This window comes from Impatiens glandulifera, chromosome 1 (assembly GCF_907164915.1).
Source record: "Impatiens glandulifera chromosome 1, dImpGla2.1, whole genome shotgun sequence".
NCBI classification, from domain to species: Eukaryota; Viridiplantae; Streptophyta; class Magnoliopsida; order Ericales; family Balsaminaceae; genus Impatiens; species Impatiens glandulifera.
The window spans coordinates 85,464,973-85,492,527 of NC_061862.1; the positions used below are offsets into that span (position 1 = coordinate 85,464,973).

Genomic DNA, 27,555 nt, shown 5'->3' on the forward strand with positions numbered 1-27,555 from the left:
CGCCAACAAACTTATCAATTCATTTTGAATTTTGTGGCTAAGATAATGATAGTGATTTTTTTATCTACCATTAATTGAAGGTGTTCTTTAATAGTAGAATCAAGTTCCGCGAAAAATTCAATAAGTTGATAAAAAAGTCCATAATAATCCTCATAAATCTTCTCACTAGTCCCACGAAAAGGCAAATTATTTTGTGAAAGATATTTCACACTCCCAATTATTCGAGTTAGTATCAACTTTTAACGATTTCTTTCTTTGTTGATTAGTTTTTCCCTCTTATTGTCCATTGTTGTAGCATTTTTCCAATTTATTACATCTTAAAACATTGATGAAGTGTTCTGAATTACTTTCATGGTCTTTAATCCTTGGAAAAGGTTGCTACAATCATTATTTTCATCTCCGGCCAAATCACTTGTCATAGTATTATGCTTAAATAATTTTCAATAAAAACAAAAGACATTATTCAACTCATTTGAATAAACACATCATTTTCTTTCTTGTTTTTCACTGTTGTGAGCGTGAATGATATTCATGGAGGTTTCTTCAAGAGTAAAAGGGAGTAAGGCAAGGAGACCTTATATCTCCTTACCTATTCGTCTTAACAATGAAAATTCTTGACTGCATTTTTAAAATGCTTATGAGAAGTTATCATTTCAAATTTCACCCGTACTACAAAGAATAAGCAATTACCCATATATGTTTTGTAGATGATCTATTTTTTTTGCCTTATGCGGATGTTGAATCTGTTAGTATAATCAAAAAAGCTCTAATAATCTTTTTGAGTATTACATGTTTATACATCGATGAGGACAAAAGTCAAGCTTTCTATGGAGGGGTTAATGAAGAAATGAAGGAAAACATATGTAATATTATGGGAATCAAGGAAGCTGAACTACTAGTGAAATACATTGGAGTAACCTTGTCATCAAAATAACTCTGATATAATCACTTCATACAATTGGTAGAAAATATTAGAAATTCTATCTTGGGCTGGACTACAAAAAAATTGTCTTATGCAGGTAGAATCGAGCTCGTTAAAAGAGTCATCTTTGAAATTATTGACTACTGGGCACAAAAGATAGTCATCCCCAAAAAAGTAATGGTTGAACTAGATAGAATCATGAGAGATTACGTCTGGGGAACACAAGGCAGATGGTGCAAAAATGTCAAATGGGAGGATGTTTACATTCCCATAGAAGAAGGCGGACTAGGAATAAAAAGTTGTGTTGAATGGAACAAAGCCCTCACCTTCAAGAACCTATGGGCGTTGGAGCAGAAAGCGGACTCTCTATGGGTCAAATGGGTGCATACAAGATTTATGAAAGAATAACAGAGGATTTGGACACGAAATATCAATGAAAGAATGACATGATCATTAAAGAAGATCCTAAAAAAAAAAGATGCCTCTCAAAATATTTTTATTATGTTCAAAGAAGAAATGCAAGGAAGTAGAGTTAGAAGAGAATGCATCAAGTGCTCATTTATAGACGTCTATGAAGGTAAATGTGATTCACTTTTGAGGCGCATTCTAGAAAATGATATAATCATAAACCTAATGAGGCAGGAGTAACCCAATGAAAGAAATGATGAATAATGTTGGAAAATAGAAAGCAACAAGAAGTTCATTATAGAAAAGGCATGAGAAATGGTTAAAACAAGTGGACATGAGCCAAATTGACATAATATGGTATGGTCTCCAAAGATTAATCCTCGTCACTAATTTATTCTCTAGCTGGTATATAGGAAAAAATTGACAATAAAAGACAGAATTTAAAAATACATAAACATTCCTGATATCAACTGTGTCCTATGTTCAGGAGTTGAGAAAAACATCAACCATTTATTTGGGGAATGATATTTTGTAATACAAATCTGGAGGAGGTATGCTGCAAACATGAAAACCATCAACTTTCCAGGCACATTAGAGAAGAAATCCAATAGTAGATGAAGAATAAAGCAAAAGGAAGATTCTTCTATGTAAGTATGCTGAAATGCTACTTTAAAACAGTAATCTATAATATCTGGAAAGAAAGAAATTCAAGAACTCACAGTGGAAGAAGTAAAACTGTTGAAGATATTTAGGGAGATAGAACTTCATATGGAAATGCACACATTCAATCCTAGAGAGGAATCGAAAGAAATGAAGATAATAGAAATCTCTACCAGATATGTGTTATTTCATTTGAGAAAGTCACAAGTGGAATCAAAGTAAAAACGTTATAGACGCTAATTGATTATTGTTGATGTTTGTAATTTAGTTCTTGTTTCACTGTCAAATCTAAAAATTATCTAGATCTGATCTTAATTTTTTTCCCTTTCTTGTTTTTTTTTAATGAAATGACACTAAGCTGTTTTCAAAAAAAAAGAAACATAAAAATTAGAGGAAAAACATCTCCCACTTATATTATCCTTAAAAAAAATTTCTTTTAAAATCTTAATAGGACCTCGTTGAATTAACATTATCCTTTTTAAATATTGATACTTCCCCCACAATCCTAGATCATAATTAACATCAACATCATTTTCAAATTCAAACATAGAGGTAAATTCTTCATTAACATATTTATCCCCAATATTAACATTCATAGTCATGTGTTTTTCAAGTATCTCATCTTCAATTCTATTATTTTCTTCATTATCCACTTCATCCTCAAAATTACTAATAAGTTGTTCCAATAATTCATCTACTACTCTTACAATATCATTTTCTTCATTTCCATATTGATTCAAAGGTAGAGAACTTTGATTTTTTGCATTGAACCCACTAATACTTCTGTAATTGCCTCGTGTCATTTCTTGATGTTTCTTTTACAAGCACACGACTCATATTTTCGAAACCTTATTCGATTTTTATCATTTATAATTTTCTTCATCATTTAAACCTAAAATATTTAAACTAATTTATAAATTCTAAAGTTAATAATAAATTAATGCATTAAGTAAGATTATTTAACTAGATCTAGACTTAAAAAAATGAAAAAAATACTTGGTGACAAGGTTAAATGATATGTTTTTCGTAATTTTAAAGTCTAATTTGATAATATTAGTGATATATAGTCTGATGTCTCTACAATAAGAAAAATATAATGATAGATGTTTTAAAAGTATTAAAAGATTAGGAAGATAAACATAAAAATATATTTTTTTTTAAATAAATAAGTGCATCAATAACATCATTACCTCAATTAGATGTTGTAAACTTGAAAATTGATATAAGAGAGAAGTTAAAAAATACGAAATATGTGGACAAACAATATTAGCATAGAAATTACGACCGTAATAGTAGGGATTTAGGGTTAGAAATTATTAGATTAGAAACTTATAATATAAATATAAAATTAAGGTCGAAATTGTAGGGTTTAGGATTAGAAAATTACGACAATAATATTATGTTAGAAAAGTGCGACAATATTACAAGAGAAAAGAGCGTGAAATATAATTAATTAATTATACAATTAATATTTATATATAATATAATATAAAATGAAATATAAATAGTTAATATATTATAATACAGAAAGAGATAAAAAAATTATATATATAAAAAAATTAATAATATAATATATAATTAATAATACTATTATATATATTAAAAAAATGGCGGCCATGAAAGTGGGGGCCTATGTAGTTAGGTTGCCTTATCTCCTTACCCTAGGGCCTATGCAACTGCTTAAGTTATCTTATCTGAGAGACTATGCAACTGCATCGTTTATCAAATTTTGTTGACTATACGGATTACTGTTGTTTCGATAGAGAGAAGTTTTTCTAAGTTAAAGTTGATAAAGAGTTACTTACGAAGTACAATATCATAAGAAAATAGAGGTGTTCAATATTTGGTCTGAACCGAATATCCGACCGAATTCGAATAAACCGAATTCGAATTTCATTTTCGGTTTTCGAATCGAATTTCAAACCAATTCGAATTCAAATACGGTTTTCGAATTGATTTTCGAGTTTGAGTTTTAACTCGAAAACCAAACTGAAAATCGAATTCATTTATTTATTATTTATTTTTCAAACTTAGTTTAAGAAAAAGTTCAAAATAATCAAATTAGAATATTTTGAACTAAAGATTTAATAATAAAAAAGAAGGTAACAAAAATACAAGTTGTTTAGTGGTAAAATAGTACCTTGCTATAGTACAGATTTGAGTTCAATTCTTGGCTGGTGCAATTTATTTTGAGTTATGCTAGTTTAAAAAATAAAAAAAACCGAATTCGGTTCGGTTTAATTAAAATTTATTTGAATTTGGTTCAGTTTTCGAATTTGCTAAAAAAAATAAAAATTCTAATAAACCGAACTGAGGAACTCGAATAACCCGAAAACTGAACCGATGAACACCCCTAGGGGTGTTCAATATTTGGTCTAAACCGAATATCCGACCGAATTCGAATAAATCGAATTCGAATTTCATTTTCGGTTTTCGAATCGAATTTCAAACAAATTCGAATTCAAATACGGTTTTCGAATTGGTTTCGAGTTTGAGTTTCAACTCAAAAACCAAACCGAAAACGAATTCATTTTTTATTTTTTTTATTTTTTATTTTTTATTATTTATTTTTCCAAACTTAGCTTAAGAAAAAGTTCAAAATAATCAAATTATAATTAAAGAAAAAGAAAATAAAAGTATCAATGGTCTAGTGGTAGAATAATACCATGCCACGGTATAAACTTGGGTTCGATTCTTGGCCAGTTCAATTTATTTTGAGTTATGCTAGTTCCAAAAATTAAAAAAAAACGAATTCAGTTCGGTTTAATTAAAATTTATTCGAATTCGGTTCGGTTTTCGAATTGGCTAAAAAAAATAAAAATTCAAATAAACCGAACCGAGAAACTCGAATAACCCGAAAACCGAACCGATGAATAAACACCCCTATAAGAAAGATTAAATGGATTATCGATGATATCAATTCAAGAGTGTTTAGAACAATTAAAATAAACCGAACCGAGGAACTCGAATAACTCGAAAACCGAACCGATGAACACCCTTAAACACCCCTATAAGAAAGATTAAATGGATTATCGATGATATCAATTCAAGAGTGTTTAGAACAATTAAAATATGATAACTTAATTGAGAGAAGTATATTTTCATAGTAGTTAATTATTATGGTATCTTTTTTCAAATACGAGAGATATTATTGTTATATATTTATTTTGAATATATATCTTGTTATTATAAATTTATAATTATTAATTCTAAAAAAAATTATAAAAATTATAAAAATTTTAGAGGCCACAAAATTTAAATTTGTATTAGGCCCCAATTCGTGCCGGCCCGGCAATGCAACATGTTTCAAGGCCCCCAAATTTTTAATTTTTAGTATATAATATTATTTATTATATATTATAAAGTACCTATTTTATATATTTATTTCCTTATAACACTCTAACTTTCTCTCAATATTATATATAAAAATATTTTTTTTCTTTTCATATTATATAATAATATATTACTTATTTCTCTATATATATATCATATATATATATATTAATTTTTTTTCTCTAAATATTATATCTAATATACTTCTTTCTATAAATAGATTTTATTATTTTTATAGCATTTTTTTATCCTTAATATTATGCTTATTTTCTATCTATCTCTATTATAACTCTTTCACGTCACTAATCCTAATTATATTATTTATATTGTATCAGTCTTTTCATCTCTAATATTTTAAAGTTTTTTATCATTATATTTTCATGTTTTTAAATTTTTTTATTTGTTCTTATTCTTATGTTTATCTTCATAATCTTTTCTCATTTTAAAATATCTATCATATTTTTTTCATTATAGAAACATCATACACAATATATCACAAATATGATTAAAGAAGGCTTCAAAATTATCAAAAGCATATAAATATCTACCACCATATGTATATTTTTCTTTTTTTTAAATCATTAATCTAGTTATATATATATTTTAATTTGTATATTTAATATACTTTTTTTTTATAAAATGTACAACTATTATTTTAATTTTGGGGGCCACAACATTTGAATTTGCATTGGACCTCCCAACCCTCGGGGCCGGCCTGCGGGGCTGCGGGCACCCCACGGTCATGGACCTCCGATTCCATTCAGAGTTCTTCCAGTGAGAATCGAAATCGTGACATTTTGATTTCCTAAGTCGACTATTTCTTCTTGACTGCCTTGTTGTGTTACTAATATACAAGTTCTACATCCATATGTGCCCTAACATTCTTATGTGGGTTGTTTGATGTGAAGTATTGAATCCATAACCTTGTAAACATAAATTTATGTGCTCTATCATTGAGTTATGAGTCTTTACTTTTTTTTTTTCCCTAAAACTAAATGGGGGGTTTTAATGGGTGTCTTTGATCCTCAAATAAGCAACTTATGAACTTGATTACATAACCAAAAGAAGTTAGATCGCCTATATTTCAAAATCTCAGTCATTTTGAAATTTTAACCATTGTGTTTTAAGAACAATCTTAATATTTATGTACAAATTACACTAATTATAGCTTTAAAGGTAAATTTGATATGTAGTTCAGAAATATTTGGTTTTCATATAGTGTCATGATTGATGTTAAGGACTTCCTTTAGTTCTGAAATTATTGTTTATTCTTTGTGAAAGGAATAATGTAGACCACAAAAATAAAATTAAAATGTAGACCACAAAACTAGATATTTTGTCTATATTCTAGATGAAGAATCCAATATAGTGGTGCAGAAATTTCCATATAGATATGCAATTCCATTACAAAGCTCACAGGATATCATCGTCCAATAAGAATGAAGATAAGGATACTCTAAGATAAGATCGATTTTACCTATATAACCATTACAACTGAACCAGTTCAATATCATCTAAAACCAATCCATATCTCCTTGAATTCACTTGCTAGCTATTACACCTTTCAACTCATCAATGGCTGCCTCCACCATGGCTCTTTCTTCCCCTTCCTTCGCTGGAACGGCGATTAAACTCTCCCCTGACGTGGTTGGCACTGGACGTATCACAATGAGGAAAACCGTGACCAAGAAAGTAGCCTCTTCAAGCAGCCCATGGTATGGCCCAGACCGTGTCAAGTACTTGGGACCATTCTCAGGTGAGGCTCCAAGCTACCTCACTGGAGAATTCCCTGGTGATTATGGGTGGGACACTGCTGGACTATCAGCTGACCCAGAAACATTTGCCAAGAACCGTGAGCTAGAGGTCATTCACTCCAGATGGGCCATGTTGGGCGCACTCGGGTGCGTTTTCCCTGAGCTTTTGGCTCGCAACGGTGTTAAATTCGGTGAGGCTGTCTGGTTCAAGGCCGGATCTCAAATCTTTAGTGAAGGTGGTTTGGACTATCTTGGAAACCCAAGTTTGGTCCATGCCCAGAGCATCTTAGCCATTTGGGCTACCCAAGTCATCTTGATGGGAGCCGTTGAGGGCTACCGCATTGCTGGTGGACCACTTGGTGAGATTGTTGACCCGTTATACCCAGGTGGGAGCTTCGACCCATTAGGTTTGGCAGAAGATCCAGAGGCCTTTGCAGAGCTCAAAGTGAAGGAGCTCAAAAATGGTAGACTTGCTATGTTTTCTATGTTTGGATTCTTTGTTCAAGCCATAGTAACTGGAAAAGGTCCATTGGAGAACCTAGCTGATCACCTTGCAGACCCTGTTAACAACAATGCTTGGTCATACGCCACCAACTTTGCTCCAGGAAAATGAGATTTGTTTGTATTTGTCTAATTTTATGGTTGATGTAAAGTTATTGCAAATTACTATTTTAATCTAGTTATAAAGAAATGTGAGTTGTGTTTTCCTTCTATAATTTGAGATGGTTCCATCTACTAATTCCTTTTTCTAAATCATATTATGATGGTGATGATTCCAAATTGATCCAGGCCCTGCAAATTTCAGCAAAGATAATCAAACATCAAATGCACAACACAAATTCTTCAATTCTATTGCATAAAGGTCAGATCTTGGATTCATGTACTGTTCTTCTATTGCATAAAGGGCAAATATTGTATTCATGTTAAGCATTGGTTATGAACGAAATACCAAAAAAAGAAACAGAGATTTGAAATCAGGCCAAATCTTGGATTCAAAAATGGGCAAAATAGACACTCTTCTGGGATGAATAATTATAGAGCTCTGAAAATTATGATTTCACAACAAATTTCTTTCATTACATATTTACATGTACCATCCTTCACGATGCACCAAATGCGGAGGTACAAACTTTGCTAGTTATTGATGTTTTTGTTCTATTATTTGAGAGAATCTGTTAACAATTTTTTTTTTTTTTTTAAAAAAAAGTGTGATTTCTTAATTAAAATATGAAATTGGGTGTTTACAGTTCTTGGAATTTATAGAATTGTATTGGGATTTCTTTCTCGGATGAGTTGTAAGTGGTAACACTAGGGAATGAGAGAAACATTAAGAACATCATGCTTTGCATTCCAGATTTTAAACCTTGAGTTGCCTAAATTCAAATTAAAAGGTTCATCCTTTTTTAAGATTCAATTAATAAAATTTGTTGTTCTCGTATTAATCTCTATTCAAATTGGATAAGCCGTTGTAAGTCTTGCTAGCACAAGATTTAAGATTTTTTTAAGATTTTTTTTTTAATAATGATTAATTTCAATAAGTGTTACATTTTAAAAAATAAAATTACAAAATCAAAACAAATAAATATGAATCAAAATATTAAATAATATAACAAATTTGCAATAATTAAAATTCTAATAAAAAAAATTTTTAACAATCTTACAATTTCACTACGGCGACTTCAAAGATTTGTAACAATAAGTGATGACGTAGTGTAAGTCGAACAAATCAATCAAATAATGTTTGAAGAATCTCTAACAAATATTCTGAGCGACATTAGAAATTATCGTTTTACTAAGTAATAATTGACCATTTACATTCATAGTAAAAGAAATGAGAAACTCATAAAAATAATGAGAGAATAGGTCTCTAAATGAAAGATTTGTTTTAAGTTACTCTTCATTGAAAAAATAAAAAAGCACATTTAAATCTAGTAACTTTGGTGATTTCAGAAACTTATTTTGTTTAAGGTTAAAACTTTTCAAATTAACCTAATATAATGATCGAACTCAGTTATTTATTTATTTTTTAAATTTATATTTAAGCAATTAAAATTCATTATTAAATATATATTTATATATTTTTTTCAATATAATTAAATTATTATTTTAATTAATTATATTTTGATATATATTTAAATTACTTTTGTTTTATAAATTTAATTATTAATATTTTAATATATATATATATATATATATATTTATACATTTAAATTAGTATTTTTATAATTTTTTGTTTAGCTTTATATATATATATATATATATATATATATATATATATATTTAAATTATTTTTATAAATTTAATTATTTATATTTTAATATATATATATGTATACATTTCAATAATTTGAAACGACCGTCAACTAGCCTGGGTTCTTACGCAACCTTCATAAGTTTTAAGAAAAGATAAATTGAGAGAGTGCATAATTTTAGATCCGAATGTTAAAATCATTGAAACAAAATTATCCGACTCAAGTATCAATTTACTCTCATATCAAATTAACCACAACTCTCAACCCTATAATTCAGACACTTTAAAATTAAGCATTATTATATATATATATATAGAATAGTTAATTAAAAAGTTGAACTTATATTGTTAAAATGTTCCGTGTTCATCAAATTTGGTGTTGAATTTAAAATATAAAGTCTTATTAGGTTGCAAATTCGAAACATACATAAATATTTGTAATTTTATTTTTAACCGTTTTAAGTTTATAAGCAGGTCAACCCACAATTCGACTCAAGTATTCATTTATTCTCACATATATATTTAAATTAACTACAACTCTTAACCCGACAGATATTTTAAAATTAAACACACACATATATATATATATATTAGTTAGTTAAAAATTTGAACTTATATTGTTAAGAATGTATCGCGTTCATCAAATTTGTGTTGAATTTTAAATAAAAAGTTTTATTAGTCTAATTGATTAAAATGTTGTACTTGTTTTGCTAAGTTGTAAGTTTGAAACATACATATAGATTTTTTAATTTTATTTTTAACTGTTTTAAATTTATGGCGGGTCAAACCACAATCTAACTCATGTATCCAGTTACTCTCACATATATATCTAAATAAACCACAATTTTCGACCTGACAATACAGTGACTTTTTAAAAAAATTAAGTATCATTATATATATATATATATATATATATTAGGTAGTTAAAATTTGAACTTATATCCTCTGCATCAACCTTGATATCATCTACTTCAACTTGATTAGTCTTAATATCTTCCTCTACTACAACTTAACTTATTTGAGAATTAACTTCATTTTTCTTCCTCAACCTCTGTTTAATTACAACATTTATTCTCTTTTTAATTAAAATCTCATTTATCCTCTTTTCTTCAATCACAATATTTTCTTCCTTTTTAGAGTCCTCATTGGTTTCAACTTCCTACTCTTCCTCCACATTTTTCTCTTTATTGTTAAATTCCTCTATTTATTTATTTTTGCATTTTTTCTTCCCGGTCTTTCAATATTCTTTGCTCTTCTTCCTTAGCTTAAGAACATTTTGTACTGACATGTTGAAAAATATTACAGAATGAACACATGTGTGGCCTCCACTCATAAATGATTCACACGACAATAGATTTTCATTTTTTGTCAACCACTATCATTTTATCTGGCAATGTGTGCTTCGATGATGCACCTCAATGCTAATTCTAGTAAAATAAATATGTTCTCATTCTTCAGTAATTGTGTCCATATATAATGGTCTACCAAATAAATCTGCAAAATGACTAAGAACTTCTACATTATTCATATGTACATGATATTCCAAAGTTTGATCCATATATATCTGAGCTATTTTCTTAAGTTTGCTTAATATGTTCAAATCTTTAGACCATCTTTCTAATTTCATGTAGTTAGATCCAATATATGCATGTCTATTTTTTCAGAATTTCATCCAGATTTGACTTTTTTTTTTAATTTCAAAAAGTTGAGATCATGTACATTTGCTGAAATTTTCTCAAGTCCCTTTTCCTCCAATTGCTTCATAAGTGCCTTTTTGCTGACTATGAAGGAAACTCTATTGTTTCCTATGTAGTTTCCCACCACTACATTTTTCATTCTCTAACACAATTTTTTCTTCTACTATAGTAGGTAATTTAAATTCAAAAGGAGAATTCAGTACCTTCATTTTTGTCTTTATATTGCCTAAGTAGATTTTTTCTTTATATACATGATCTTCATCCTTTTTCCCAATGTTGTTTTTCTAGATTTCATTGATTTTCCATGTAGAATTACTTCTGATAGTATAGATCTTCGATTTAAGAACCTTCATTAACTCTCTCATTGTTGCAACAGACCGTTTTACTATCACTTCATATTCATCATTCTTGAGTAAATTCCAATCTTGGAGATAGTGAATGTTAAGCTGAACTATTGTGTTTTGTATTTAGTCCTTACTAAATACAATCTCTCCTTTCTTAGCATGCATTAGGAGTTTGGTGATTTGTTTTTTAGTCCAAATAAATTGGTCATTTGATTATACCTTATCATCCAAACTCATTCTTTATTCTCTTTAATCCCTGCATTATTTTCCAAAGACTTTTGGGTAGCAATTGGGTCTTGCTGCTTTCTTGCACTTTTTTGTTAATTATTTTTTAGTTATTCTGTTCATTTCTTTCTCTGCAATTTTTTTTTGACAACTTTAAGAACAAAGTCCTGCACTTCTTCCGCCTTGTTATTTTTCCTTTTACTCATATTTCAATATATAAGGCTTTAGAACATGGATTAAAGTTAGAGTAATAATCTTGAAACGACCTTATTCAAACCCTAAACGATTTTTCTCCGATGTGTCAAACGTGTTAGACGTACATGTCGTGCCAAACGTTCCAGATGCACCGACGATCTTTACTCCGACCACGTTTCCCGAAACCGACTACCAAATCAACCGAACTGCGCGACCGTGTAACTGTATCGAACGTGCCGACCGTGTCGATTGTGCTGATTGTGCCGAACATGTCGACGATCTTGATTCCAAAGTAATTTTTGTTAAATATGAGAATGTGCATGTTTTAGGGTAAGAAATTCAAAATTTTATCGCCGGAAATCTTCAGAGTTTTTCTCTCTAGAATTTTTAAAAATGATTCAAATATAAAGAAAGGTAAATCATATAATTCAAGTAGAGGACAATAAAGATAAGAATTTTAAAGTCCTGAAAAAGAAACTATTTCTATCAGATTAGCACGAGTTCGTACAAATAAATATTACACAATGAGAATAAGCAAGCCTCATCATCTTCTTTAATTCAATCTCCTTTCATCGCAAGAAGAAAGAAGGGTCGAAGGGGAAGAAGGTCTTATGAAGCAACATGTTTATATGGAAATAAATACCCTGATTGGGGTAGTTATAATCTGTTTTGATTGTATTATTTTCATTTGTAATCTCTGTTGTTTGTTTTTGCGAAAGCTACTAATTACTTTCTTTATGGTATTTTGATTGTCATAATTTAATTATAACTAGGGTTTGTCTAGCTTTAATTTTTGACCCTCCCACTTTTGGGATTTTCAATGAAATGGTAATAACCGTTTCCCAAAAAAATAAACTTATATTGTTAAGAATGTCATATGTTTATCAAATTTGGTGTTGAATTTAAAATATAAAGTCTTATTAGCCTATTTGGTTAAAAGGTTGTACTTGTTTTGTTATGTTGCAAATTTTAAACATACATATAACATTTTTAATTTTATTTTTAACCGTTTTAAGTTTATGGGCGGGACAATCTATAATCCGACACAATTATACATTTGCTCTCATATATTCAAATTAACCACAACTCTCGACCAGACAATCCAGACACTTTAAAATTAAGCATCATTTTATATATATATATATATATATATATATATATATATATATATATATATATATATATATATATATATATATATATATATATATATATATTAGTTAATTAAAAAGTTGAACTTATATTTTTAGGAATGTTCCGCGTTAATCAAATTTGGTGTTGATTTTTAAAATATAAAGTCTTATTAACCTAGATGGTTAAAAGATTGTATTTGTTTGGTTATGTTGCAAGTTCAAAAAGACATATAATATTTTTTATTTTATTTCTAATCGTTTTAAGTTTATGAGCGGGTCAATCAACAATCTAACAAAAATATACATTTACTCTCACATATATATCTAAATTAACCACAACTATCAACCCGACAATCCGAACACTTTAAAATTAAGCATCATTATATATATATATATATATATATATATATATATATATATATATATATATATATATATATATATATATTAGTTAGTTAAAAAATTGAACTTATATTGTTAATAAATATCTCGTGTTCATCAAATTTGGTGTTGAATTTAAAATATAAAGTTTTATTAGTCTAGTTGGTTAAAAGGTTGTTCTTGTTTTGTTATGTTGCAAGTTCGAAACATACATGTTTCAGTTTTAATTTTATCTTTAACCGGTTTAAGTTTATGGGCGGGTCAACCCATAATCCGACCAAAGTATCAATTTACTATCACATATATATTCAAATTAACCACAACTCTCAATCCGGCAATCCAAATACTTTGGTATTAAACATTATTATATATATATATATATATTAGTTAGTTAAAAATTTGAATTTTTATTGTTAAGAATGTCCCGCGTTTATCAAATTTGGTGTTAACTTTAAAATATAAAGTTTTATTAGTCTAATTGGTTAAAGGATTGTACTTGTTTTTGTTAGGTTTAAGTTTGAAACATACATATAAATTTTTTAATTTTATTTTTAACCATTTTAAATTTATGTGCGGATTAACCCACAATTCAACTCAAGTATCCATTTACTCGTCAATCTCTTCCAGATATAATTGAACATGTGATATTTTGCTATCTTAATACAACTTTTACAACTAGACTACATACATTAATAAAAATAAATAACATATAATCCACATTACTATATCTTGGATTTTCATCACAAAATTGTCTACTGCAAGGCATTGCGACTAATCATATGCTGCCACCTGTAATATCAGATTGTATGATATCTTGGTTTTGTGGTTACTCTATAACATAAAATCTAGCTAGAAAACTGGTGGCGTAGTAAATGGCTGATACAAGCAAGAAAAAAATCCATATAACCAATTAGGAGAAAGATAAAGATAGAAGTATTGATAGTTGATAAGGACCCAATTTCCAATTCAAAACCTATAAATAAAGACTACCCACTTCCCCAACATCTTCACCCAATCTAGTTCAAACACTTTATCTTACAAATCTTATTCAACTTATATCCCTTACAATGGCTGCCTCAACTATGGCTCTTTCATCACCTTCTTTAGCTGGAACTGCAGTCAAAATCTCCCCTGATGTAGTTGGAACTGGAAGAGTCACAATGAGAAAAACTGTGACTAAGAAAGCAACTCCTTCTAGCAGTCCATGGTATGGCCCAGACCGCGTCAAGTACTTGGGCCCTTTCTCAGGAGAGGCACCGAGCTATCTCACTGGAGAATTCCCTGGTGACTATGGATGGGACACTGCTGGACTCTCTGCTGATCCAGAGACATTTTCCAAAAACCGTGAGCTAGAGGTTATCCACTCAAGATGGGCCATGTTGGGTGCATTGGGTTGTGTCTTCCCCGAGCTTTTGGCTCGCAACGGTGTTAAATTTGGCGAGGCGGTTTGGTTCAAGGCTGGGTCTCAAATATTTAGTGAAGGTGGATTGGATTATCTTGGCAACCCGAGTTTGGTCCATGCCCAGAGTATCTTGGCCATTTGGGCCACCCAAGTTGTCTTGATGGGAGCTGTTGAGGGCTATCGCATTGCTGGTGGGCCACTTGGTGAGGTCGTTGACCCGTTATACCCGGGTGGGAGTTTCGACCCATTAGGTTTGGCTGAAGATCCAGAGGCCTTTGCTGAACTCAAGGTGAAGGAACTTAAGAATGGGAGATTGGCTATGTTCTCCATGTTTGGATTCTTTGTTCAAGCCATAGTAACTGGGAAAGGTCCATTGGAAAACCTTGCCGATCACCTTGCAGACCCTGTTAACAATAATGCTTGGTCTTATGCCACAAACTTTGCTCCTGGAAAGTGAATCATTAGTGGATGTAAAATTATTGTTCTCTATATATAAATGCAGTGCTGTTTGTCTACTACTTTAATTGAGTCATTGAGATATAACATTCGTAATAACATCTTAATAATAAAATTAATATGTGTATATATATCTTACAAAAAGAAAACGCAATTAGTCTCATAGAAAACACTCTCATTCCAGTCAAACTCATTAACTAGGTGGTGGCCGCATTAGACACTCAATTCTTGTGTTCCCTGTTTATATTTTAGAGAATCTTAGAGAATACGATTTTTCACTTTTTTTTACCTAGTTAAAACAATATGTTATCTCCACATTAAATCAATGTTATCTTTTACTATGACAGATACAATTGTTATATATGTAACTAGTCTTCGTATCTTTTATATAGTTAACAATGTAAAAGTAGCTATGAATGATCTTTGCAAAAATAAAAGGGGGAGATATATCAAATTATGTTCACAATGAAACACATATGAAGCATTACATTTTTTAATAAAGTTAAAGGTAAGATGTATCAAAGTGGCTAGGCGATATTTTGTTATATCTATACAAATTGAACATCTTCATTTCAAGTCATGTAATTCTCAGTTTGAATTTGGATTTCAACGTTCAAAAGGTCTTGAGATTATTAGATTATTTCCTAAATAGATGCAATTGGTAGAGCTAGAACTAGAACTTTAAAATAAAATCATAAAGACATCTTGTTTGTATTTAAAATTTTACATATCCAAAATCCGAATCTTTAGATCCAAAAAAAGATACCCATCTTTTTTCACCTATCATTTAATATATTTTATTGTGAAGAAATCTTTGTTTAAACATGTTTATTTATCTTTATGTTTTATATCTTTATAAACTTAATTTGGTATCAATTATTTTCTTCTATTAAAATATTGGATGTTTAATAAAAATGAATTTGTTTAAGAGATGTTATATTCACACACTTTAATAATTAGATAATTCCAAAAATCTGACCACACTCTATTTCTTAAATAAAAACTTTAATCTCAATTACACTTTTATACTGAATGTGCATGTTTATAAATAAATTTGACATTAGATTTTGGTAAAAGAATATTTAGACATTTTCCAGTGCAATCAAATCAACATATCTTGGATAATTACCCATTTAATAAGTAAAATAATACTCATAGCTAACATAAGTACCACAAGACTGTTCATTTAATATTGTGTTTTTAGAATTTATCTTTGTTTGAATTTTATAAAAAAAAAAATCTAGTTTGATAAAAATAAGTTGAGATTTTTTTAGAAAAAATATTAAAATATTTTTTATTTCAAATATAAATTTAATAAAAGTAAAGTAAAACATTTTAATAATAAAATTAGAGTGATGATTATATAATTAAAATTATAGTCATGTAATGTTAAGAGAATTTAAAAAAAAGTTAAAAGAAAAACTAATTGAAAAAAAATAAGATCAGACAAGCCCTATATATCTTGCAAATTCACATCATTGTACTAGTGCAAGATGCTAAGGCCAATCACATGCTGACACTTGTAGTATCAGATTTTATGATATCTTGGTTTGTGGTCTACTTTATTCCTTATACAATGAACAAATTAAATTAAAATTTGGTATAATGTGGTGAAAAGATAATTTGAGAATTAAATAATAACAGTAACATATATCATTACCCTAATTAAACCATTTAGATAATTATATAGTTGCATATATTGTCAGTCTCGATTCCCGAGAATTGAGCTGTCCCAGTTCCAGGGTAAAAGTTCCAGGGTAAAAGGTGAAAATAATTTGGTTTCCTAATTTTGTTATTTTTTAAATTGTTAAAAAATGATTTTTTAGATTTTAACCATTAACTAAATATAAAATTTATTTTTCATCCTAAATTACTATTCTATATATTTTAGGTTAAAATAATTAATAAATTTAACTAAATAATTTATTTTTATATTAAATGGACTGACCTATCCCGTGAGTTTTTCGGCTGCCCGAATGTATAGAAGTAATATTATGAGCAATTATATTATAGAAACAAATATAAGAATATCGACTATTACAAATAAATCAAATGTTGTTTGATAGAAAACAGAGAAAAGAGAAACTAAGGTTTTATTATACATTGAATATGTTAAAATAGAAAAACAATAAAAGACTTATTTATAAGCCAACAAAGAGACTAAATAATAAAATATATAAAAGTAAAGGTCTAAAATACTAATATCCCCCGTCAAACTCATGATGCAGCAACAATGAGCATTGAGAGTTTGGTAACAAAAAAACGAAAACGAGAAGAGGATAGAGCTTTGGTGAACAAGTCGGCGATCTGCACAGAGGAAGAAACAAATGGCAATGTGATGGTATCGATTGCAAAGTGATGTCGAACAACATGACAATCAATCTCAATGTGTTTCGTCCTCTCATGGAACACCGAATTACGAGCAATCTGGATGGCACTCTTATTATCACAGAACAATGGACTAGGCTCATGAAGAAAGACTCCCATGTCGGCAAGTAACCATCGTAACCAAACAGTCTCACAGGTCGTAGAGGCCATAACACGATACTCAGCTTCCGTGGAAGATCTAGAGATCACATCTTGTTTCTTGATCTTCCATAAAATCAATGAATCACCAAGAAAGATACAAAACCCTGTGGTGGACTTTTGATCGGAGGGATCACCAGCCCAATCATCATCAGAGAACGCTCGAAGATCCAAGGAAGAAGAGGAAGAAAGGAGAAGGCTCTGAAATTGAGTTCCCCGAAGATACCGGAGAATACGAAGGACAACACTCCAATGAACTGTATTAGGCGCAGTAACAAACTGACTAACAATGTGTACAGCATGAGCAATATCAGGACGGGTGATGGTGAGGTAAACCAAGCTGCCAACAATAGTACGATACAAGGCTGGATCTGGCAAAGGTGAGCCATCGGTTAGAGAATATCGAGCATTGGTTTCAATTGGAGTATCCACAATCTTATTTTCAGTAAGACGAGCACGATCAAATATATCACCTATATATTTTGACTGAGATAAAATATATCCCTTTGGAGATGAAGCAACCTCAATCCCAAGGAAATAACGTAACATCCCCAAATCTTTCATCGCAAAACTACGAGCCAACTCGGATTTCAAGAGCCCAATCCCGTCAATATCATCACCTGTAATAATCATATCATCAACGTATAAAGATAGAAGAATACGGCCTCGATCTGTACACTTGATGAACAATGCCGAATCATGATGACTACGATGAAATCCTATTGAAGTGATCACAAAAGAGAATTTATCAAACAAAGCACGTGGTGCTTGTTTAAGCCCATAGAGAGCTTTCCGGAGCTTACAAACTTCACCAGGTTTGTGAGGGACCCTAGGTGGAGGAACCATAAAAACCTCTTCTTGAAGATCTCCATTGAGGAAAGCATTTTTAACATCCATCTGAGTTATATTCCACTTACGAACGGAAGCAACGGCAATAAGAGTGCGAACTGTTGTCATTTTCGCAACTGGGGCAAAAGTTTCCTCGTAATCCATGCCATATTCCTGAGAAAAACCCCTCGCAACGACTCGGGCTTTATATCTCTCAATAGACCCATCAGACTTGGTTTTGATTTTGTATACCCATCGAGAACCAATAGGTCATTTTCCTGATGGTAAAGAAACCAAATTCCAAGTATGTGTTTGATGTAGTGCTGCAAGTTCCTCAGCCATAGCAAACTGCCAAAGAGGATCAATAACAGCTTCTCGATAGGACGATGGCTCATACAAACAATGAATAGATGCTAAAAAGGAAGCAAAATATGTAGAGTAACACGAATAAGAAAAATCAGGAAGTTTGGTTGACTTACGTATACGGGTTGACTGACGAGGTGGAGGAGATTGAGAGACTGTGGAGGGAGGAAGATATGTGTCAGGAACTGCAGTACTAGAGTCTGTAGTAGGAGGTGTCACCTCTGTAGTAGGAGGTGTCACCTCATCATCAACCGTAAAAGGATCAATTCTAACAAAGTCTAAGTGAGTCATATCATGAGAATTTTTAGGAATGGAAAAAAATGGAATATGCTCAAGAAACGAAACATGACGGGAGACATATAATTTTTGACTAACGGGATCAAAACAACGATAACCTTTCTGTCCTATCCCGTACCCCAAGAAAACACACATTACAGATCGTGAAGTCAATTTGCTCCGCTCAACGTGTGGACGTAATACAAAACAAGCGGAACCAAAGACACGTAATGAGGAATAAGTAGGAGCATATCCTTGAAGCTTTTCAAACGGTGACAAACCTGAGTTGTGAGATGTTAGAATCATATTAATAAGATGTACAGCAGTGAGGATGGCTTCACCCCAAAAGACACTAGGAACATTGGCAGACAATAAGAGAGAGCGAGCTGTTTCAACAATATGTCGATGTTTTCTTTCTGCAACGCCATTTTGTTGAGGGGTGTCTGAACAAGAACTCTGATGAAGAGTTCTGTCAGAAGCAAGTAACCTAGAGAAATCATTAGAGGTGTATTCCCCACCCAAATCACAACGAAAACATTTAATGAAAGACGAATACTGAGTTTTGACAAGAGCTCTAAAAGTATGAAATATACCTAAAAATTCAGAACGACGTTTCATAAGAAAAACCCAAGTATAACGAGTACAATCATCAATAAACGAAACATAATAGCGGGAACCCCCTTTTGTATGTAAAGGAGAAGGTCCCCACACATCAGAATGAATTAGATCAAATGGAACAAAAGATGAAGATAAACTTGTTTTAAAAGGCAAAGCTGAAAACTTAGCAAGTTTACAACCACTACAATCAGAAACATCATCAGTTTTCAAATCACCTAAAACTCCAGTAGAAGCCAAAAAATTTAAACGGGATCCCGAAATATGTCCTAAACGAGAATTCCATAAATAAAAGGTAGAAGAAGAGCGACTCAAATGAAAAGATGTTAAATCCACAGTAGAAGCAGCACTAGTAGCTATTTTTGGTACTTCAAGTTCATCCAACACATATAATCCTCCTCTCCTATGGCCTGTCCCAATTAGCTTCTGAGAATGTGGATCCTGCACATAACAAGTGGAATTAGAAAAGAAGACGGAATATCCCAAGTCACACAATTGACTAACCGGGACAAGATTTAAGGTAAGACTTGGAATATAATAGACATCTGAAAGAGTTAAATTGTGTGTATTAATAGAACCGACTCCTACTAATGGCATATGGGTACCATCAGCTGTTGCAACCGAGATAGACGAGTTTGGTGACAAAGAATCAAAAGAAGAAAATTCAGGAGAAATATGATGAGAGGCCCCAGAGTCTAGAACCCAAACAAAAGAATATATACCTGAGGGAGCAGAGGTATTGGAAGAAGACAAACCGACATGAGAAGACACTGACATGGCATGAGGTTGCGAAGCGAGAAACCTTTGGAACTGCTCAATCATCGATGGATCTATAGGAGGTGGAGTCAATACACTACTAGCTTGGAATGCTTGACTTGTAGGTTTCCATGGGGGCAAATGAGATGATGATTGTGGAGGGCGTCTTTGTGATTACTGTTGTGGTTGCGATTGTTGTTGTTGGTGCGGTTGTTTACCTTTATTGATTAACAAAGGACATTGGCCTTTCCAGTGACCCTTCTTCTTACAGAAAGCACATTCATCCATAGCCACTCGTGAGTTCAATCGATTCGGATGATTACTAGAGGGATTATGTGGAGTTGCAAGAACGAATGAAGTAGATGTTGGGTTATGCTCTTTGTCAAGTCGAGTCTTGATTCGTATCTCCTCAGCTATCAACTCATGGACAACCGAATCAACTGAAGGCAAAGGGTTCCGATGCAAGATTGATCCACGCAAAGTCTCAAAATCAGATCGAAGAGCAACCAAAAATTGAACTAAGCGTTGTTGCTCTCAATGTGTGATGTAAGGTGCCAATACCCGTAACTCTTCAGACTCGGTAAGAGCCAACTGATCCCACAAATCAGACATGGCGGAATAAAAATCTTGGATACACAAATCATTCTGCTTGAGTGCACGAATGTCCGTTTCCAACTGAAATTGTCGGGCAAAATTAGACTGTGTATAAAGACGAGTAAGATGGTCCCAAACGTGCTTGGATGTATCGTACTTTGCCAACTGAACCCCAATCGAATGTGTGACAGAATTGTTTATCCACGTGATGATCTTCGAGTTATCGGCCTCCCAAACATCGAGCATTGTTGCATAAGTCTCTGCAGCCTTATCGGTAGGTGGCATTTTCGTACCCGTAACATAACCCCACATCGATTTTCCCTTCAAAAAAATTTTCATCACATAGCTCCAATACGAATAATTTTTCCCATCCAACTGTACACTAATAGACTGAAGATAATTGTCTTTACGAACAGCCATAACGAACAAGCAAATGAGATCCAAGCAACAAAGGAACCAAACAAACAAAATCCCCAATTCACAAGCCAACAAACAAACCCTAGGAGCTGCAATCAATCAGTGCGGAAGCAAAACAAGAGGCATACCGTAACAGATTAATCCTTCGGTGTAGAAGCATAAGAATCGTTGCAAAAACCCTCGATCCCAACAAATCAAGCCCTATAAATGAATGGTGGCTCTGATACCATGATAGAAAAGAAAGAAAAGAAAAACTAGGGTTTTATTATACATTGAATATGTTAAAATAGAAAAACAATAAAAGACTTATTTATAAGCCAACAAAGAGACTAAATAATAAAATATATAAAAGTAAAGGTCTAAAATACTAATATTGTTCACTTGCAAAAACATTAAAAATAAAAATAAAATGACTGGCTACTAAAGATAAGTGAAACAAGAAAATAAAAATTCAAAGGTCCAATAAGTAAGGAGAAAGATAAAGATATCACTAGATAGTTGATAAGCACCCAAAATTCATTTCACAACCTATAAATTCCGACTACCCATTTCCCCAAGTTAGATTAATTAAACACTTTTATCTTACAAATCTTATTATTCAACTTATCCCTTACAATGGCTGCCTCAACCATGGCTCTTTCTTCACCTTCATTAGCTGGAACTGCGGTGAAAATCTCAACCGAGGTGGTTGGCACTGGACGTGTCACAATGAGGAAAACTGTGACCAAGAAATCAACTCCCTCTAGCAGCCCATGGTATGGTCCAGACCGTGTCAAGTACTTGGGACCATTTTCAGGTGAGGCCCCAAGCTACCTAACTGGAGAATTTCCCGGTGATTATGGATGGGATACTGCTGGACTCTCAGCTGACCCAGAAACATTTTCCAAGAACCGTGAGCTAGAGGTCATCCACTCCAGATGGGCCATGTTGGGTGCACTCGGTTGTGTTTTCCCTGAACTTTTGGCTCGCAACGGTGTTAAATTCGGTGAAGCCGTTTGGTTCAAGGCTGGATCTCAAATCTTTAGTGAAGGTGGATTGGACTATCTTGGCAATCCAAGTTTGGTTCATGCCCAGAGCATCTTGGCCATTTGGGCCACCCAAGTCGTCTTGATGGGAGCCGTTGAAGGCTATCGCATTGCTGGAGGACCACTTGGTGAGGTCGGTGATCCGATATACCCAGGTGGGAGTTTCGACCCATTAGGTTTGGCTGAAGATCCAGAGGCCTTTGCGGAACTCAAAGTGAAGGAACTAAAGAATGGGAGGTTGGCTATGTTTTCAATGTTTGGATTCTTTGTTCAAGCCATAGTTACTGGAAAAGGCCCATTAGAAAACCTTGCAGATCACCTTGCTGACCCTGTTAACAACAATGCTTGGTCGTATGCCACAAACTTTGCCCCGGGAAAGTGAGATTTGTTCGTATTTAACTTGTTGGTGGATGTAAAATTATTGTGAATTACTATTTTTATCTTGGTATATAAAAATGAGATTGTTGTTTACCTTCTATAATTGAAATGGTTTTATTAAGTTTTCTTCCTTTCTTAACGGTGATTATGAATTGATGAAATCTATTCTCATTTAAATAAGTTGCTAATAAGGTTAAACTTTATCTATAAAAAAAAGTGAAGCTTAGTAAGAATATATATTAATCAACCAGATTATGGCAATCATATATATATTTTAACATTAAATTAATAACAAAAATAATTTAGCTTAATTTTAGTTAGTTATCTTCTATACAAGTTTAGTAGTATAGGTCATTGCTCATTTGTTCAAACTTGGAGAAACTAAATATAAAAAATGATTTATGTGGCTTTATGAGGGTGGTGACCCTATTCGAATGCATGAGTTGTATTATCCTATGTGGGGTACTAGCCAATATTGTGGCACAGTCTCTAATAACCCACCTACTAAACTTGACCTAATAATATAAATAGATATTATTCTCTTGGTAGGAGACATATCTCATATCTCATATTGATTGCTTTAATTTGTTTGATAGCATGTCTGGTGTTAATCAATATGGTATGGTTTCGTTTGACGGAAAAACTGATTTCAGCATTTGGAAACAAAAAATGAAATGTGTTTTAATTCAGAAAAAATATTTTAAAGTTGTTAGTCAGGCTTATGCTGTTACTGATACCATTGAGAATAAAAGTGAAATGGATGAAAATGCTTGTGCCTCTATATATACTTGAACTTATCTAATTCTGTGATGAGAAAAATTGGTAATTTAGAGTGTGCAAAAACTTTGTGGAATAAATTGTCTAAACTTTATACTGAAACTTCTTTGCCTAATAAATTGTTCTTACTTGAAAAGTTTTTCAAATTTAGATTGGATATATCCAAGGACATTGAAGATAATCTAGATATTTATACTAAACTTATTTCTGATATTAAGTTGTATGGTGATAAGAACATTGATGAGTATGCTCCCATTATCTTGTTGAATGCTATTCCTGATTCTTTTAATTATGATGTGAAGTCTGTCATTAAGTATGGTAAAGACAGTATCACTCTTAATATTGTTGTTACTGGTCTTAAGAGTAAAGAGTTAGATTTGAGACACTCTAAGAGGAGTAAATAGTCTGGAGGGGAAAGTCATGCATGTGAGGGGTAGATCTCAGGGTAGGTCAAATGTCCAAAAGAATGTCAGTAATGAGAGTTCTGGTAAAAAAAATCAACCTTCTAGTAAAAACATATCTAAGTCTAGGTCTAGTGCTAGAAAGTGTTATAATTGTCATGAGTCTGATTATTTTATCAATGATTGTCCTAAGCCTAAGAGAAATCAGCATGTTGAAAATGCTAATGTGGCTATTTGTGAGGGCAATATGTGTGATATTTTTATGATTAATAATCTATGTTATTATGCTAATTTAACTCTGTGTTATCTAATTCTTTGTACAAATTTGATTGGCTACTTGACTCTGGTTATACTTTCCATATGACTCCATTTAAATATTTTTTTCTAACTATAAAGAGATTGAACATGGTTTTGTGTCTATGGCAAATTCGAAAAATTACAATGTGTTAGGAATAAGTGATGTATGCTTAAGGTTCTCTTGTGGTTCTATGTTTACTTTGAAGAATGTGAGGTATGTTCTTGATTTGCATTATAACTTGTTGTCTTGTGCATCTCTTGAGAATGATGGTTTGGAGGGAAAGTGGGAGAAATGTGTTATGAAAATTTTCTGTAGGTCTCTTGTTATCTTTACTGCTAAAAAGATGAACAATCTCTATGTGTGTCATGGTGATATTGCTTGGGACTCTGTGAACTTTGTGATTGGTGATAAATCTGTTCTTTGTCATAATAGATTATGTCACATGAGTAACAAAGATCTATAAATTTTGCCTAAAGGTGGTCACTTTGGTAGTGATAAATTGTCCCACATCCTTTTTTGTGAATCACGTGTGCTAGGAAAACATCGTAAGATGAGTTTTCCCATCTCCTCCTACCCAAACGTGTCTAAGTGTACTGATATCCTTGAATATTTGCATGCTGATGTGTGGGGTCCCTCTAGTGTTTCTACACATGGGCGAACCAATATTTTATCATTGATAATTATTCAAGGAAAGTTTGGGTGTTACTTTTGAAACATAAGTATGATGTTTTTGAAAAGTTTAAGGAGTGAAATATTTTGATTGAGAATCAAAACTCTTAGGACAGATAATGGTCTTGAGTTCTTTAATAAACAGATGAATGATTTATGTGTTACCTGGGGTATTAAAAGACATAGGTCTGTGTCGTACACACCACATCAGAATGGTGTTGCTGAGAGGATGAATAAGAGACTTTTAAAGAGGGTGAGAGCTATGTTGGCATCATCTGGGTTGTCTAAGAAGTTTTGGGGGATGCTTTGCACACTTCTGCTTATTTAATAAATAGGTCCCCTAGTGTTCCCTTAGGAGGGATATGTCATGAATCTGTGTTTTCAGGTAAACCTCTTGATTTGAGCAACTTAAAAGTTTTTGGCTGTGTTGGTTATGTGCATCAAAAGTTTGAGCCTAAGTCCAAGAAATGTGTGTTCTTAGGCTACCCTAAGGGGGTAAAAGGTTATAGGTTTTGAGATAAGAGTGAACTTGGGCTTAGGATTGTGATAAGTAGAGATGTTGTCTTTAATGAGAATGGCTTTCCTTCCTTGTCTATGTCCCTCACTCTTGTTAATGATGTTCCTAAATAAGGTGGAGCATGTGCCTGTAGTTTTTGATCAACTTGTTGAACATGATGTGAATGTTCTCAATGAGGTGGAGCATAATAATGTGCATAATATTAATGATTTGCATGATTCAAATTTTTTGTATGATTCACATGATTTTTTTGATGATTTGAATGATTCAAATGTGTTGTCTAATTCACATGATTTGTCTGATGATTTGCATGACTATCAACTTGCTAGGGATAAAAGTAGAAAACTATTAAAATGTCTGCTAAATTTAGGGATGATAATTTGAATAATTGTAATATGTCTGAATTTGTTTTTAACATGTTTGAATCCCTAGACTGTAATGAGTCTATCTCTTACAAAGAAACTTTAAGGTCTAAGTTTTTTCTACTAAATGGATTGTTGCAATGAATAATGAGATAAATTCCCTAAGAATCAATGATACTTGGAAACTTGTTCTTAAACCTCATAATTTCTCCTTAGTGGATTGTAAGTGATTGTATAAGGTGAAACAAGAGTCTGAAAAAGTTAGGTTAGTAGACAATGGATTTACTTAAAAGGAGGGAATAAATTATACTGAAATTTTCGCTCTTGTTGTCAAATTCACTATTGTTAAAATAATTCTTGCTTTAGTTGCTCACTTTGATTAAGAATTGAAGAAAATGGATGTTACCAGTGCTTTCTTACATGGTGAACTTGATAAGAATATTTATATGCATCAACATGCGGGGTTTGTTGACCCCAAGTCGCCTTACCATGTTTGTTTGTTAAAAAAAGCCTTGTATGGTTTAAAACAATCTCCTAGACAATGGAATATAAAGTTCGATAAGTGCATGCAATATTTGATGTTTAAAAGAAGTTCTTCCGAACATTGCCTTACTTCAAGAATATAGACTCTGTGCCTGTATTTCTTTTGTTGTATGTGAATGACATGTTGATTGTTAGCCCATGTGTGAAGTCTATTATGTAGGTGCAAAAATTGCTTTGTGAAAATTTTGACATGAAAGACTTAGGTGATGCTAAGAAGATTTTGGGCATGATTATCATTAGAGATAGAACAAAATTTTCTCTTGTGTTGAATCAAAGTGCATATGTTGCTAAAATTTTGAGTGAATTTTTTATGGCTGATGCTAAATCTGTGAATGTGTCTCTCGATTCCCACTTTGTGTTAAGTAAGTATTAGTATTCTAAGACTGAAACTGAAATAACTGAAATGAAGAATGTGTCTTATTTTATTTCAATGCTATAAGATATGTTATATATCTCATGATTAACATTATGCCTGATATAGCATATGTAATTAGTTGTTTGAGTAGATATATGTCTAACCCTGGAATGCCTCATTGGAATGTTTTGAAATGACTTTTGAGATATTTGAAAACCATCATTCATGTTGGCTTGACTTTCTCTAAGTGTTCTGTAGGTACTAAGATAGTTCGTTATGTGGATTCAAATTATGCTAATGATAGAGATAATAAAAAGTCTACTATTTCCTATGTGTTTACTTTGTGTGACTCTTGCATAAGTTGGAAGTCTCAACTTCAACCCATTGTTGTTTTATCTACTACAGAATCTGAGTATGTAGCTGCCACTAAAGATCTTAAGAAAGCAATTTGGCTTAGGACTGTTTTTGTCTGAAATTGGTTTTCTTGACAAAAATGTGGTTGTATTTTCTGATAGTCAACATGTTATTCAACTGTGTATAAAATCCTGTTTTTAATTATAGAAATAAGCACATTGATGTTATGTTTTATTACATTCGGGATATTATTGAAAAGGGCATTGTTAAGTTAGAGAAAATTCTTTCGAAATTTAATCCTGCTGATATGGGTACTAAGTGTTTACCTGCTGAAAAATTTA

General features: G+C 31.8%; 2 protein-coding genes and 1 pseudogene across 2 annotated transcripts; 2 read left to right on the top strand and 1 right to left on the bottom strand.

Annotated features, from left to right (window-relative positions):
* The first annotated feature begins 6,822 nt into the window (after positions 1–6,822).
* Positions 6,823–15,222, top strand: LOC124919156 (annotated as a pseudogene).
* Positions 15,223–17,377: 2,155 nt separating this feature from the next.
* Positions 17,378–18,679, bottom strand: LOC124934989 (uncharacterized mitochondrial protein AtMg00810-like). The gene has a single exon (XM_047475463.1). The coding sequence runs from the start codon at positions 18,677–18,679 to the stop codon at positions 17,378–17,380; it is 1,302 nt and encodes a 433-aa protein (XP_047331419.1).
* Positions 18,680–22,083: 3,404 nt separating this feature from the next.
* Positions 22,084–23,038, top strand: LOC124919158 (chlorophyll a-b binding protein of LHCII type 1-like). Its single transcript, XM_047459323.1, has one exon. The coding sequence runs from the start codon at positions 22,151–22,153 to the stop codon at positions 22,940–22,942; it is 792 nt and encodes a 263-aa protein (XP_047315279.1). The 5' UTR covers positions 22,084–22,150; the 3' UTR covers positions 22,943–23,038.
* The last annotated feature ends 4,517 nt before the right edge of the window (positions 23,039–27,555 follow it).

Excerpts from the sequence above, each read along its gene's own strand:
- LOC124934989 (XM_047475463.1), bottom strand. The coding sequence starts at position 18,679 with ATGGATTACGAGGAAACTTTTGCCCCAGTTGCGAAAATGACAACAGTT.
- LOC124919158 (XM_047459323.1), top strand. The coding sequence starts at position 22,151 with ATGGCTGCCTCAACCATGGCTCTTTCTTCACCTTCATTAGCTGGAACT.